Below are 17476 nucleotides of genomic sequence, written 5' to 3' on the forward strand. Positions count from 1 at the left end.
CGCCGAAACACAATTTGATGTCAGTGAAGCAACCAGACTAGTGAAGCTGTGAAAGGCAGAATTCTTTGAGATGTAGATTTCACAGGCCATTGTGTGACTTCAAACTCACTCCACATGTTAGGTACAGGAAGCAACCAGAAAAGACAAAAGAAAATTTATTTTCCCTCAGATAGAACAGACTAAAGCAACTTACCATCATTAAGGCACTGTATAGTTCACAGTACATCCAGTAAAACCTTCAACCCATGGAAGAGTGAGTCAGAGGCAGAGATGCTCCTAACTAGCTCTATGTATCAGGATGGATGAGTGATATGTTGCTGCTCCATACTACCATTCCTGGCTGGTCTTATCTCCCACAGTGTCATCTCTTCCTCTTCCATTCTTACTCCTTGTTTCTCCTCTCTCCTCCTCTCTCTGTTCCTCCCAAAACTAAGACTTCTCCAAGAGACCTGAATCACCGGTGATGACCCCTCCATGGTATCCTTTCTGGTTCCTTGACAACCCCTCATCTCATCTCTTCTCCGAGAGAGACTCAACTCTTCTCCCTCTCACAGCCTGTGTGATTCTGATTGACCCATTGTAAGTTGGCCTGCTTTTATTCTCCCTCTTCCCCTCTCTCCTTCTTTGTCTCTCTCCCTCTCCCTTAACTCATTCTCTCTCTCTCTCTCATTTTCTCTTTCCCTGTGAGGCTGCACTCAATTCATTAGCCAGTAAGACTGGACTCTGAGTGGCCAGTAAGTCTAGGAGTCAACAATGGCCAGTGAGCGGTGTGCGCGTGCCACTAGGACAAGCTTCATTGAACACTGCGACCATCATCTGTGGAAATCATTTTTTCCCTCTCTCTCTCAAACATCGGCTTGGGCATTATGCAAATGAGCATAATAATGAACTGACTATGCTTTCATTTACTAGGCTCTCTTTCGATAATTACTGCAGTTTTTGTCCTTCTTTTAATTAGTCCAGTTCTTTTTTTTTCTCCCCAGTCACTATGTGAGAAAGGTAAAATGACCTCACTGAAAAAGACTAATTAAAAGCCCTACAGAGCTGCCTACCTCTCAACGCAAGGCTGAAAAAGAATTTTGTGTTTGACTTGACTCTTATATCTCTGTGGGACATGGCTTGAAACGTTGCCAAGATAATCAAAATGTAAACATGTCTAATTCAGTCTAAAATAAATCCACATTTTCTAATGATGCATCTTCCTGTGTGATAATTGTATTTGTGATCCATTAACCCCAAAGCTACTCTTCTTGCTGAGCTAATACCACTACTACTATGTTCTACCTCATCCTTGTATTAATTAGCAGCTATGGGATCACTTAAACAATCACCTGATATGGTACGTATGGCTGACTTGTTTAAATGAATTAAATATTCTTTTCAGTCTCATTATATCTTCTCCTGTTTAGGGGTATCCTCTGCACCACACAAAATCCACAATGAAGTGACCTGCCATGTAAGACTCAATTATAGTTCATGTTCCTAGAAGTACTCATGGAATCAAAGCCCTAAACTGTCGGTAGGAAGAGTAACTGTGGCTGATAGAATATGACCACTTTCTTATTTCCCTACATGCAATGGTATCTCCCATAGAGACATTTTAGAATTAGCACTCATGTGATTGACTCTTCTATAGCACAAGACTGGCCCTGTCCTGGCTAACTAGTGAAACTGAAGTATTCAGCAGTAATTATAAATGACTAGCTGAAAGCACAAAACAGCGCCTTTGATTTCTGATGCACATTTGCTAATACATCAGATTATCTGAACACATCCTTGTCTACAGATATCAAATTTGTCTTTTAATTTCATATTGTTTTAGTTTCTATTAGTTTCTTTGTTTGCTTGATCTTACTGCTGCTCAGGTACCTGTAAGTTGTATCTGAGGAACTAAGGAGTCTCAGAATCTCAGATTTTTCCACTACTAGATAACACACCTGAATACAAATCTGATGATTAGATCATGTCACTAATTATTTCATTGCTCCTCCTTCTCTATCCACTCTCCTTATTCAAGAATGGGTCCCAACTATATTTACAGAACATACAGGACCATAAAACATCACATATTATGCAACTCATTGCCACACAAATGTGACTTGATTATCCATTCATTTTGCCATATCATGCCATGTGTATTTCTGAGGCCATTATCCTCATCAAGCACCTGCTTATGATAATGGTCTCCTGCAATGCTATTACACATGTTCTTTTTTTTAAATTTTTGTAATATATCTCTTGAACGGCAGGTACATGAAATATCACAATTTGAATATGCATAGAATGACACCTACTCATTCCATTTTGTATTGTAATGTATTGTAGTATATTGCCATAAATTTAAGTCAATCATTTACCTGTTTCTGATTATTTCCACTGTTAAATCAAAATATCTCTCAATAAGTTATTTAACTGACTTTGTATTATAATCATTTATGAAAAGGAATGCAAGGTCAAATACAAAGTTACAATTTAGCGTCAGGTCCAGAAATATAACAAATTTCAATACTCGAGTGTCATGTGAAAATGAAAATGAACACTTATAGGAGTACAATAAAATGTATAGAAATAGACAGATTTTAATAAAACAAAAATCAGATTTTCATGAAAAATTTTTTGCTGTAGATGTTCTACAAGACAGGAATTGGCTTCTGTGCCATTTCAGGTTGCATAAATGTGCATGTTTTTCTCTGCTATCCGATGAAAAGGGCAAAATAAAAAAGAATAAAACAGAGGCTGAATTTGAATGCAACAGTTGCATGCTGGAAGAAGAAAGAATCCTGCATAGTGTGTAATCCCATGACTGAGTGAGCTAGGAGAAAGGCTTCCAAATGTTGCTGCCTTTACTTTGTTCCCTTCTCTCAGCCTGCCTCCAGGATGGGAGCTGATGTTACACTAATTCCCTCCTTTCCTCAGCAAGCCACCTGCCTTCAAGGCTTGCTTCAGCCATTGTTTGAAATCACACCGCAGAATTCCCCACCCTGCAAACTTTCCTATCAACCAGAAATGAGAAAATATCAAAGACCCTTGCCATTCCCTCTCCTCTTCCTTCTCTCTCTCTCTCTTTCTCTCTCCCCTCTCATTGGCCTTGTTTCACAGTGAGACAAAGAAACCAATAACCTGACATCAATGACATGTCATCTATTCTCATATTCCACACTGGCCCAACAGAATAGAGCTCATTAATACTTCCCTACATTCATTTTGTTTAATTGTCTTCAATTCTCCAAGGCTTGGGGATGATTATCAAAAAGTAATCTCCATCTTGCATCAAACCACTAGGGGTAATTGGTAACTTTCTTCCCTCAGGAATCATTGGCTTGACCCTGGGTACTGGAGAGGTTGGCGGCACCCCTTTCTAAGTGACGATTCCCCTGGAGTGCAAATTGTCTCTGTACTTGATACCTCTAATTCTCTCCATTTCTTCACCTAGTAAAGACAAGATCCTTCTAAAAAGCCTGTTGTGATGAGAGAACAAACACTTTCCATGGCAGGCATAGTTTCTGCACCATGTAATGAGTCACAAATTGCATCAATTTTCCATCTAATTAGCCTCTGATAGCTTTTATGCCTGCAATAGCTTTAATGAGATCATTGTAGGCAACATTATCTGAGTCACTACAATGCTTGTCATCAAAATTTGAAGCATTGCTACAAGAGGCAATATTTCATCGCACTAATGGGGAGAAAATTTCCCATAATGCATCTAACCCACTTTAGAGCAAACTGTGTGCATATTTTGTTGAAAAATGATTTTTGTGCCATAGACTTAAAACTACTTGAGGAAGCTTTTCTACAAGTGTGAATGGTCCTACCAGGCAGCATGAAATGAGCTGAAACAATTACCTTTGTTACAACTCTGCCTAGTGGTATGGAAGATTGCATCCATGGGTAACTCTATGAGCACAAATTAGGCCTGTATTGAAGCTTGTCCCTGGTGTGGCCCAACCCAGTGTCATTGTCTTCAGGGTGCTAGTACTCTGGGCTAATTAGAGCAAATCTCCAGTGCATGGCCAAACCCACATCAACCAATGTATCATTGTTTGCTGCTGTATGCTTAGCAATGGCTACCCATAAATCTCATTTGGCCAGCTGCAAGCAACTACTGGCTACTTCTCTTTCCCATGAAACCCTGGACCTGCTAATTCTGTGTCACACAGAATAATGATGAAAACCAAACAAATGCCATTCTACAACGTACAAAAGAAGTCACTATATTATATCCCTTTAAACTAATCCTGCAGCCATGTTTAGATTCAATATTATCTGTGCATCCTGCTAGAAAAGTTACCACTTGTTTTTCAAGGGTGAATCCAATAGTGTGTATCCAATGATTTCAGCAGAGGAGAACACACACAAGAAATGCATCATTTCTTCCATCAAATTATATCAAAGGAGTGGCTTGACTACACATATAAACACACACACACACAAACATAATTCTGATCACTACATCATAAGAAAAACTAATCTCCACTGTGCTAAGAGATGAGATGTAAAGGTAGGATCACATACATGACTTGCAGCAGTAGAATGTACTGCATAAGCTATGTGGAAACAGTGAAGACTCAGTGTACATGCAAACAAGCCTAGCTAGGGTAGAAGCTTGCTGCTGTACAGCCTTACATGTTTAAAAATGCATCAGACCAAGGAGGAGGGGGAGAAAGCGAGGGAGAGGGAGAGGATGAGAGAAAGGGGATCCGAGAGAGAGGGAGAAACCATCTAGAAACTGGGCACACTGTGCCCCCCTCCCTAGAGGATTGTGGGCCATTATCATTCGGCCATCACACTGACGAAGATGTAACTGACATTTGATACTGCTGGCGAACTATTCTGTGTAGGGTATGGGGGAGAATGTCTCATCTGTCATGGCCGTCTCTTGGAGAGAGCTAGCAGAACAGGACACATTGCGACTGTGCCACACACTGCAAAGGCCATTGAGACATGCATCAACAAATGTAATGGAACATTTCTGCTAGAAGCTTTCTCCAAGCTGTTGTTATCAAACCACAAGTGCCATCTACATTCTTCATAGACACATGAAAAACACAAATTTTGACTTCCACTCAAACAGTGCTAGGGAAGGTGTATCATTCTAGAACAATCTTCATAGATTGCACTGCAGATATATAATTCTACGAAAGTCATACTTTTCTTGTTGACTTATCTCATTGAAACCCACTCAAAAGGATAACAAAGTCACATGGACCAATCAAGGTCAGTGGAGGATAGGTTTAGAATGTTTTGTTGTGATGCTGGTTGTTTTGGTCTGGCTAACTTGAAGAAAATGACCGCATCCTATACCCAGAACACAAGTGCACCAAAGAGGAGAAACAATGCATAGATGAGAAAAGAGTAGAGAAAGAAGACAAATAAAACAGAGGTAGAGGAAGGGAATTGAACTAGTACTTACGATGCTGGGAATGAGAAACCTGAAGGTCACTTTCTGGCCATCTCCACGAGGGCGCTTGTTATTCTCACTGGCCGTCACATTTTCTTCTGCCGATCGCTTCCCACCTGATAATATCAAAACAGATGAGAAAAAACAAAAAAACATGACAATTCTACCATGATAAAAATGACTTTATGAAAGAATCAGGAAGGATTGAATCGACACACTACCGTCTGTTTGAATTGGATGAGACATTCATATTGGTGAGTTTAGTGAGGTGTGGGGAGGAGGGGAGGATTGAACATTCATTTGTTTGCATGCTACCATGACAAACACCATATACCTCCCCATTTCTTCATGTTTGCTCACAAGGTAAAGAAAGAGGAGGCTTCTGCCATTATTCACACACACACACCAAAATCATAAAAGTCAACAGAGCATTGATGGTAGGAGGCAAATGAAAAGTCACACGTCCAATTAGAGATGATAGTAATAGATCCTAGTTTAGGGGAGAAAAAAAGAGAGAAAGGGATATTGGATAGAGAAGGAGGGTGAGGGAGAGAAAGCTTGAGCATTTATTAAAGAGTCATGCTTTATGAAGTCATGCTTTGAGCTCTGATGGGCAAACATTGGTTCAAGCACAGAGTCAACAAACTCTTCATCATCCAGCCACACTTTTACCATCTTTCAGCAAACGTTCATAACTCGCCATCTTCCCTCCTCCAAATCTAATCATTCATGGCAGCCAGGGCTATGATTTGACAGCAATTACCGAGTCAGTCTTTCATACTGGGTAAACATTGTTTTGCCTAAACCTGATTTTACCTCAGTGTCTTCTGCTGTTTGCATGGAATGAAGGACTGGCAGCTCTCTCTGCACGAGGGTATTTATTTATCTCATGATTGATACATGGCAGTGACTGAATGCTTGTAATCATGAATTGTTCAATGTACACAGAAATGGTTTGATGTGATAGGGTAAAGTGAAGACAAATGAAAGAATGGTGTGTTAAGGGCTATTAAAGAGAAGCAAGGGGTTAAGGAGAGGTTTAGGCAGGCTGAGATGAGAGGTAACCATGGCAACCAAGACCCAGCAGACCAGCAAGGACCAGAGACAAATGATGAGGTCAAACCTCCCTGAAATCACATGATCTGGCAATGCAATGCCAATGAAGATATCCACTCAGCAACAGGACTTCATGACGTTACTGATGGAATTGACTCTTTTCCAAATATTCTCCATATTTTTTTAAAAGAAAACTTGATATGATCCATAAACACTTCTGGAAAGTATGTTCCTTTTGTTCATCCCTCCTACATGACCAAGCCACGGTGCCTTGAAGATAATAGTACGGATCTCCCGTAGGGTGTTTCAACCTAGATAAATCAACCGTTGTTAGTGATTATGGCAGGTGGTTCGATAATTTTAAGCTGCAGGGAGAAAAGGTGATTCATTTTTCCCATAAATTAAGACTGATGAAAATGAGGAAGAAGAGAGAGGAAACAGTTGGACCCTGGGTTCTTAATGCTGTTGGTCATCACATCAATGGCTGTCTCATTTGTGTTGGTCTGTAATAAGCACAGAGTAAACAATTCTATTCCAATCATCTTCCCTACTCTTGTATCATGGTAGCTGAGCTTTAGGTTATACAATGTATGTATCAAGCTTTTGTTTCTAGACAAATCAATGGCTGCTTCAAGACGGAGCAAATTCTGCATATTTTGTGGTATCTTCCCCCTCATCTAGGAATGAATCACTGGAGGGTTTTCAGAATGCTTTAGCAGCAACACAGCTCCGTCATAAATATGCAGTAAGGTAAGGCATGTGGAAAACAAGATAAAAGTGTGGTTGAAAAGCTCCGAGCTCCATGGCTTTCATTAGGGGTAACCATGACAACAAAGAAGCCAAGCAAGAGAGATGATGACATCAGGGAAAGTGGACATGGGTCTTTCTTCCTATTTGTGAGATACAGCAGCCATATCATTATATGACCAGTGTCATGTTTTTTCTCTTTCCCTCTCTTCTTCTTTTTTTTTTTTAAACAAAAGACTGATTCTCAGTCACTTCAGCCTCTAGCCATATTTTGATGAAGTCTTCTTGTCTTGGTCATAGGTCACTAATGCTGATGAAGCTTGTGAAAGTTCAATGTTCAATTTCCTTGCGATGTTTTCTGACTTACAGCCAAGTCTTGAAAACATTTCTTCCCTTTTTAATATGTTGCAGATGAAGAGGAAATGCAAACTGCATTGTGTTGGAGTTCTGCTTTTTCTCACAATGTCCTCATAATGTGAAATGAGTTTCAGCCCTTTTCTGCTGCATTCTCTTGGATTACCATGCTACAAATGCAACAAATCAAGATTGTATGTTCTATCAAATAAGTCTTGTGCCGCAACTGAAGGCTAATGTACTTTACTACAGAACCACTCAAATCAAAGTTAAATGCATCCCTCTCAAAAGATGACCATTACAAAGTAAACCAAGAATATCTCTTCTTCGTGTACTTTCCTTCAGTAGCCATCTTCAGCCTAGTGCCAACTGCAAAGATCCAAGTCTTTCCAACATATTTTCCCAAAGGTGTGAGGAGCACAAACACCCCCTGTCTTGCCATTGGCTGCTCCCCCCTACCCCACCTGTCTGCATCAATGTCCACTTCCTCTCCCCATTATGGTCCTCTCCCTCACCCCTGCCTGTTTCAACAGCCGCCAGATGCTGGGCTTCCTGCTTGCCTCAGCCTCACAAAATTCCAATATGGTTTGGGTGCCAGAAAATCAATTGCAATTTGGAATCGAAAGGAGGAAACACTTCGAAGCATACACATTTTGTCCTCTTTCTCTTGAAATCTGGCAAGGCGCACACTGTAGAGAGAGATGACAGAAATGCATCCAAGGTTACCTGCCACACCAGATGTGACAAACCCATTTTCAAACAGTGTCACAGTCTCAGGTTTGCATCCCAATAGAATCTTCACATGGCTGAGAAACTGAGCGAGTGGTAAAATTGGTGTTTGGGGGAATTCTTCTTCATCTCTATTATTTCCTTTTTTCAGCAAAGCCTGGAGAATTAGGTCATGCTAGAATGGCTCTACCACCAGCTTTCAGGTAAGGAAAGCATTTGGAAAGAGGAGCAAAGTAAGAGGAGGTAAACTGAGGGCGGAAAGGAGGTTGTATGGAGGCCATCTAAACCTCTGACTCATCACCACACTGGTGTGTGTGTGTGTGTGTGTGTGTGTGTGTGTGTGTGTGTGTGTGTGTGCCATTGGTGTGTGTGTGTGTGTGTGTGTGTGTGTGTGTTCACGGGAGACATGCTAAATAAATAACGAAGCCTCATTTCGTCCTCTGGCAATAGCCATAATGATGCCGTAAGTCAGAGAACCCACACAGTAGAAAAGCAGTCTCCAATAGACAGCTTCACACTCCCTTGAGCATTAAAACTCTGACGTAGCAGTGAGTAATTAGTAGAAGGATAGCTGGCTTGCATGCAGGAATAGGTGGCCCAGACAGCATGCTGTTTACTGGGTGATGTATTTGCAGAAGAGCATAATAAAATGAATGCATATTGTGCAGAGTAGAGGAGCGGCCTTACAGTATCTTGCCTCCAATTGAGTTCGCATCGACATTCTGAATGAATAATGAGCTTGTTTTCTATGAGGCAGCAGAAATGCTTATCAAGAAAACATTTTGAGACAATTGGATTACATGGCTAATGGAAAAAAAAAACTTAACCCTGTAGGTTGATAACTGACAGAATATTATGAACCTCTCAATATTTTCTTCTAATAACGAGTCTTGATTTCACATTTGATAGCATATCCTGTATTGTGGCAATTGTGGACATATTTCAGATGGGAAAATGAATTATTAAGGAATGGAAATGCGTTTTTTTTTGTGTGTTCAGGATCACAATACTTTGATGAATTTTAGGAAGAGTAGATGTACACTGAGTTGCATGCAATCAATCACACAATCCCTAAAAAGAAGCTAAATGCTTATCACTTCTCAATCCTCCATTACTCCCCAACAGCTCATGTCAGTTTTGTATTCCATGCAAACAAGGAGCTTTCAACAGTGGATGTATTATTCTCAGAGAAATGATAATGGAAAACATCTTGAGTCTGTGCCTATTCTATTTCTTAGGACATCTATTTTGACACAAGATTTGCTTTATTTCATGCCAAATGTGACCCTCAGTCTGTTACCATGGTATACAAAACTGTTCATGCTTTGCAGTGAAATACCTGTAAAAATGCATCTCAGGAAATATGAAGAGAAAGAGGAAGCTGGAGACCATTTCCTCTCATATGATATCTCTCTCGACGAGCAAAAGACATTCCGGAAAAAGTAGATTTTCTTTACCCCTTTTTTAGCTAACAGGTCTTGCACATTTAATGAGAAATTAGTCTAATGTAATTAGTTCTTGTCAAATTTCAGTGATTATCAGCCACCTCCTGACAAATGCCATCGTGACTATAAAAACCACACGCATGATCTTGACAAAACACAGATCTCAAACTGACTGCTGGTGAAGAGAAAACAAAATGTGCTTGCTTTATAACCACCTGCTGAATCTTTCTGTCACTTAACAAATTTCCCAAGCAAGAACAATCTGTAAATATCTGTGAATCTACTCTCTCTTCGCCAAAAATTCAGTCTCCTGAGCAGGGTTTGGTTTGCAATGAGTAAGTTGGTTGCGTGCCATCCGAGAGTGGAGTGTTTCACACAGTACTGCACACAGAGTCAGAGTAGAGGCATTCAAGAGATGGAAGACTGCTGCTTTCTACTGAAGATTATTTCCACATGAGAAGTCAAGTGTGTAGTCTGCCTGACAACACCCATTACCCACTGCTGGCTCCAACAAACATTCAGCCATCACTGACAAGAGATGGGGAATTCACATAAGCCTTGCCAAAGAAAGATGCCTACACATTCTCACACAAGTTTGCCTCAAGAACCTTTCGGTAGACTGAATCAAAGGTACCATTCACTTATACAATGAGGTAACAATCTTGTGAGCATTTAGTGCCCATGACCAGATGGAGTCAGAGTTCACTTGTATTCTTCTTCTACCTAACAGGTGCTTATTACCTGATGGTCCTCCCATTTTTCATGCAAGAAAATAAGTTTGTTGAAAACCCGCTCTCATCAGAGAATGTAAGATAAGCTGAACATCAGACTTGATTATCATGTGTAACAAGGGAGATACAAGGTCAAGCAAACCACTGCATTCGTCTCTTCTTTACCCACTTCAAACAAGGTACTGACAAAATACAGGTTGGTGTAACGTCCTGTATCCATTCAAGGTACTGCCACATAAAGTGAAACAAGACATCAATGTTTATAATTTGATCACAATGTCAGACTATACTAACATGTGCTTTGATAGTGTGTATTGGCCATGACAATTCATTGCAAAAGAAAGGCAAGTTTAGACAAAGCAGTCAGCCATTCACATTGCTGAGTTACTCTGTAACTGGGATAGAATTTCACAGTGCTGCATGATAGAAGAAATTTGCATTCAAGTCACAGCAAAGGGACACAAATCCCAAACTAATGCTTGAGAGCAAGAGAGTCTGAGATAAACTATTTTCTCAGTAACTGTCCAGGGATATAGAACTCTAATAGCCAAGCCATATTCAGCCCCATGGTGTGGGGTAGACTGTGTGGTGCCCACAGAGTCATAAACAAATTTGACACAGGTCCATTAGAAAACATGATCCCAGTTACTGCTGAGACAGTCAAGAGTGTTGAATTCAATTTCATGTAATTGCCTCCAATCCCAACCTGAATCTCTAATGAAAACCACAGAGATGAGACGAGAGGAGAAAGACACCACATCTGATCAGGTTTTTTGGCGTCTACCATCTATGAATCCCATACCACCTTCTGTCTACAGTGTATGCCTAATGCTACGAAGTGTCTGCACTTTGAGCAAGCCTTGAGCTGGCCAGACATACATCTCCTATATCGTCCATCTCAAGAGTCTGTTTGATGCCATACCATCCCGAGCTGTCTGCTGCCGTGCTCTCTATATTCCTCTTATCACGTCTCCTTACACCCTTCTTCTCCCGATCTAAACTCATTACCAGCGGAGCACGGCCATAACGCACGCTGAAAGCGGTGCGTGTGGCGAATTTCAATCGACACATTTGCGGAGCCCCCTTGTCTGCTTGAACAAATATGAAGGAGCTTGTTGTCATTCAAGATGGTAGATCACAATCAATAACTTACGCCTGCTTTGCTTCCTCACCTTCCCTCAACCACATTTAAATTGCTGTGATTGGACTGCATTCTCTCTGATACCCCTTTGCCTACACGTCAATCAAATGCTACATTTTTTTTTCTGTCGCGCCAAACTTAATTCATTTTGAACTTTTTATGCACGGGGCAGAGTGAGAGAGAGTGAGAATGGCTCTGGAAACAATGTTGAGATGGAAGAACACACAAGGGAGATGTGGCTAGGACTGAGACAAGAAAACAATAGAAGAAGAAGATACTGGCAAAAGTTCAAAAAACCTGTAATCAAATTTGTGGTTGCAGTTCCTTTGAACATTTCTGATTACATGAAAGCCTCAGGACCTGAAAAGAAGATTTCTTGAGTGGCAAATTACTTTCTTTTCATCATTGAGATTATCTACCTTAAAGCTGCAGACAATATGAAAATGAGGAATGAATTCTCCTCCACTGGTTCAGCTACTTTTACTTCTTCACTGCCAGATTTCTTCCTCCATGATAGCTGACAAGCACTCCTACCCTCACATCCTTGGATGTTGGCATGACGATGAGATGGAGGAGACATTAACATGCAAGACGACCTGCTTGTTGGAAATGATTGCAGCTTTCAGGGAAACCATCTCAGGCATAATGGAGAAGACAACAGAAATAGCAGTGACTATCATGCAAGGATGACAAATATACTTGAATTGGGGGAAAAAGCTCACTTTGGTCAAAAAGGAGATACCTCTCTCAGACATCTACAAGAAATCCTTGAATAATTCTGCTCGCCTACATATTTCTCAGATATGTTAGAAATATAATTTGATCTTTTGGAGTAGTTTTTCTTGTCTCTACAAAAAGATGAGCCAATTTGATTGAGACCACTGCATAGCTCAGCACAGAAATAACAAAAATGACACACAATTACTTGTGATGAAAGTATTACAATATCAGAATCATATATCCTGGCCAAGAAAAAAGTAATTGCCTCTACACATAAAGTGTAGTACTAATAATTCATCAATTAGGCTTCTCTCTGGTTGAAGGGGTTTAGCAGTAGAAATGACAGCATTTTGTTGATCAGCCAAGCATAACTTGTTAGGAGTCAAACTGACCGGCCAGGCAGGTGGAAAACCACTTGCCTGCTTCCAGGGGCGGTGAGTCACACCCTGGTCTGGAATGGACATCACAGTATAGAGAGGGATGGTGAGGGACTGCCAGCCATCACTACAGGGAACTGGGTCTATCTTCATCCTCCTGGAAGACGATGATGAGGATCGGACGAGGGTGACCAATTACAGCCAACATCATCAAATATTTAGACTTCCTTCAATCTTACTCTGTTCACACTCATGCATTTTACATGCAGGTCAAACTCTAACCCAAAGCAATCAAATTCAATCCATCCTGGTGCCAATTCAGACAGTTATTGAAAAATCAACATACATGAACTGATAACTGATAAGATGTCAATATCAGACTTATAATCATCTTTGCTGACTGCTATGTCATTGTGAATTTGTCAGCAGAGAAATACTTCACTGCATGTCATTTTACAGACCTGCGCATCCAAGCTACATGTCTTATGAGATGAGGAGCTCCATCCCAAGATTGGAACGAGGGAGAATCCATTTCCTGTACCATCCCTCCATCCCCGATGTGAGGAGAGCGAGAGACGGAGCGAGAGATTGCAGGCTAAGCATAAATCATCTCTCATCACTCACTACTCTGGACTCGCGCTGAACCCTTCCCCTTTCCTGAAGTCCCGCATGCTGAATCATCGTAAATAAAGCACAAAATCAATCCTACAGAAGGCTTAATCAATTTGATCATGCTCCAATAAACTGCTCTGTTCAACTCCTAAATCACACACGTCTCTGCAATTTTCTGCACACAACATATGCCCATGCATGCTCTCTTTTATTATATTTTAGCTCTGAATTCCAAGGATATCAATTTTGTTTTTCCATCATGGCAAATTCTTCTCTTCTAAACCTTTTTCCTCCTTAAGAAAGGCAGAATACTTCATATGAGCATTCCTGCCCCAATATTGGCTACGGTTATCATATCTTGTATCTAGGGCTGGTGCATTGTGGGAAACGTCAGAGTAGTGGTAGCAGGCAGCCAAAGTACTCCTTCAGCCCTGTGGCTTTAGGATTTATGTAATATGTTGCCTTCCTGGATGGAAGATGGTGTGTGGTAATGTAGAGTGGCTGATGACCTGAAAAGTGCAGTCTAGAAAGGTCATGCTAATCATGTATTCCCTGCTGCTACTAGTTTGCATTTTATGAGCTGTGGGGAAGAATTCACATTGACTCTAGCAGGGTACACCCAGCTCCACTCTGTGAGCTGGCTGGCAAAAAAACCTCAGTAATGGCTGCCCTGTTCGATACAACTAGGTTTATTTTCCGCATGGGTTGGCCAAAAAATGAAGCTAATTCCTTGTAGCCCACATCCCTAGCCTCACCCATCTTACCCTCCAACTCATGATACTTGACTTGATTGCCTGTGGGACTAAGATAACTAATACCACAGAGTGCCTTCATTGTGTCAGAAATCATGGTAGGAGAACAATCTAAAAAACATTATTTATTACATGAGACAAAAATATGTGGTGATTTCATAGACCAGTCACTGGGATTTATCCTGAAAAATGCACAGCTCATTCCAGAGCATGTCATGTTTTTTCAAGGACATGTCATCATGCTGATGTGACAATCAAATACTCCTGATAATATAATACACACTCCCTCATGCAAGACAAGGCACATGCAGTCGACACTTGCTTGGCCGATTCATTTTTGATGTCAACTCTACTTCACTCAAGGGAAATTATGGTGAAATACCTACATTAAATTATAATACCATGTACTTTTTATGTTAAGGAAAATGAGATATTATAGTGTACAGTCATGAATACTGATAAGCTTCAAGAACTGGTCTCTAGGGTGGGCTAAAAATTGCTTTGTGTGATTCAGGCTGCATCACTTTCTCCTTTATGACATCAGAGGCCCTCATCACACAAAATTGTGCACATTACTTTGTGACATCAAAGATAATCAATTTACTTATAAATATTCTACAAAAAAACCCCAACTATTAGCATTATTTCTTTTCATAAATGATCTATCTTTGGCATTTCTACAGTATTCACACAATAAGTACCCTTCAAAAATTATGGTAGGTGTTGATAAAATTCATTTTTTTTAATGAGTTCATCGCTTACAGGGAAACGGAAAGACATCTTCACTACTAATAGTAGTTGGTATGAAAACCAGCAATAATGAAAAGACAAAATATGAATTTCAGCTTGCTATACGCTGTATTAAGTAATTTGCCTGTGGTAGGCTAAAAGACTTTTTCCTTTTTCTTTGGCAAGATGTAATAATTGTGGGGGGAAAAAATCTCAAGCATGCTGCTCGACTCCCATTCTAAATAGTTTCTATGCTTGGCAGGTTTGATATACGAGCCATAGGGGAAGACTTATCAAGTCCCCAGAAGGTGTCTATGCTGTCAGTATTCTTTGTTTGTCTGTGTATCCACACTTGCCATGATCTTAATTAATGAAGACACTTTGTCTGAACAGTGATGACATTATCTGAGAAGAGAGAGAGAAGGGAAGGGGAGTGTATCTAGCTCCTAGCAACCTGCCTTCTTTAAACTCTGCATTCCACCATCGCCTAGGCTAGTAGGTAGGAACAGATGTGTGTCTGTACTTTGGTCAGGATAAAATGACATACATAAATATAGATTGGACTGAAGAGAGAGAGAGAGAGAAGAGAGAGAAAGAGATGGATGATAAAGAAAGAAAAATGAGTAGACAGACAGATGCTTACCAAGTAAGCACTTTTAAAGTTTTACATGATCATGTACATTCAACTCAATATGTTGAACTTTGAAACAGAAAAGAAGAGAAGAACATGAAATTTGAGGCAGAGGAAAATATATGGAGAGAGAGAGAGAGAGAGAGAGGGGGGGGGGATGAAATGGAGAGATGGAGAGAGATAGACAGTGAAAGATGGACAGGAAATGAAAGATAGGTGTGTGAAGAGGGTTCTCCCTTTCGCCTCTGTTTGCCTTCCCCCTTGACACAAATCTACAAGCCCAAAGCATCCCAATCTAGATACCACCAGGAGGATCTAGTAAGATGCTTTCCACTCAACCTCCATCTTAGCTCTCTGATTCTAAACACAACAAGGACTCTTGTTCATCCAAACAAGCCTCTCTCTTTACCCATTCAAAGCACTGAGAGAATTTGTCTCTTTTTGTGAAAATGGAAAAATTATTCAACTAATGCATTACACTATACTACAAATGAATCCTTAAGCTTAAAGGTAATTCTCAGTGTGATCTTTAGTGATTTGTGACCGAACCACAAACAACAGACATGTCCTAGCACACCCTTCTCTTTCCCCTACTACATCAAACTCTAGTGCTGAGTGGATAGGACACTGGATATGTCTGCTAAAAACCAAATTACTCACTGGCCCATATACCCCAGGAATGACTCATACAAGCATGTCACTTTGTATGAAACCCTACATTCTCAACAATACTTTACTTAAAAGGACAGTTACATGCCAAAGGAAATAAAGAAAGCTCTGATTTTTTTCCTTTTTATTTTGACACTCAGTGTAAGAGCAAACACTTTCCCTAAGCAATACTCCCCATAAAAGGTTTAAAGAGACTTGTACTGAGTTTGGTAGAAAAGACTGCTTTGAGCAAAGACTGATTTAACATGACATGCTAAATGTGTTAAATGTAAACTGTCTGTTCTTGCATTCTTAATTTGAATCTTGGTATGCTGTGACTCAATGTGACAGTGAGCTCTGGAGAGTTAGCTGTATTTAGCTAAGTAATGGCAGACACAGTGAATATGAATTACCTGCCTTATACAATGAAAGTGACTATTATACTGGACATACAATGTGGATAACCAAGGCAGTTAAGGACTGCATGATCGGTAACATAACTTGTAAAAACTACACAACTATGAGGACGTCTTACTTATAGTGACCAGTGTTCATTTATGTTACCATGGGAGATTGACAAGGAATAGCCAAATGTTTGTGGATGAAAAAAGAGGATTGATACTGCCCAGAATACAACATGAATTAAGAAATATAGCACTATATCATTTAAACATTATGCAACTGGTTTGGAATGGATATTTTGTATGGAAAAGATAATGAAATACAATTAAATTGAAATTCTACTTTCATTTATCTATACTACTACTGAGGATAAAAAGTCATGATGCTTATTCTGTAAGATAACTGCCCATGAATCCCCCCCCCCCCCCCTAAACAAGCTGGTACATCGGCCCCTTTTCCAATCACTGTTTTACCTCCATCCCCACCCACTCTTGCTCTGGCTATGATAGGAGGTGGAATATTCAATAAGACTGCAGGACAGGAAACAAGATGTCACAGAAAGGCTTTTATTAAATTCTCTCTATCTGTGTGTGTCTGTGCTGTGTGTGTGCTCCAGTGCCCAAATGGCTGACTACAGTCCCACAAGTAATAACTGTGGAAGGATGCATGGAGAGAGAGTGAATGAGACAGAGAGACAGACTGAGAGAAAGATACATGGGGAGCAACAACAACAAAAAAAAGAAAAAAAAAGAAGAAAAAGCTGTGCCTGTGTAAGCACACGGAACAGCACCCTTTGGGGTGTAGCAGAGTGTATCATGATATGAAGATGAATGCAATAAAACCTTCCTTGGAGCCAAACAGAACAGATTTAATAAACTAACTTGAAACACTTTTTTTTTCTTAAACAAGTTCGTAATAAAAACCAGGACAAATCCTTGATTAATAGGAATTACACATACAAGTAAATCTATCTTTGTGTGGAGAATAGGTATATAACTCGC

At 40.2% G+C, this 17476-nt stretch overlaps 1 protein-coding gene across 1 annotated transcript in view; it reads right to left on the reverse strand.

Annotated features, from left to right (window-relative positions):
• Positions 1 to 17476, reverse strand: part of LOC139722353 (heterogeneous nuclear ribonucleoprotein K-like) — a 146659-nt gene that overhangs the window by 14857 nt on the left and 114326 nt on the right. Inside the window, exon 5 of the mRNA XM_071633660.1 lies at positions 5414 to 5517. Within this exon, the coding sequence (XP_071489761.1) occupies positions 5414 to 5517 (104 nt within the window). The remainder of the gene's footprint in view (positions 1 to 5413; positions 5518 to 17476) is intronic.

The sequence above is a fragment of the Diadema antillarum genome, unplaced genomic scaffold (genome assembly GCF_040938485.1).
Source record: "Diadema antillarum isolate AM-2024a unplaced genomic scaffold, OU_Dant_1.0 scf00000163, whole genome shotgun sequence".
NCBI classification, from domain to species: domain Eukaryota; kingdom Metazoa; phylum Echinodermata; class Echinoidea; order Diadematoida; family Diadematidae; genus Diadema; species Diadema antillarum.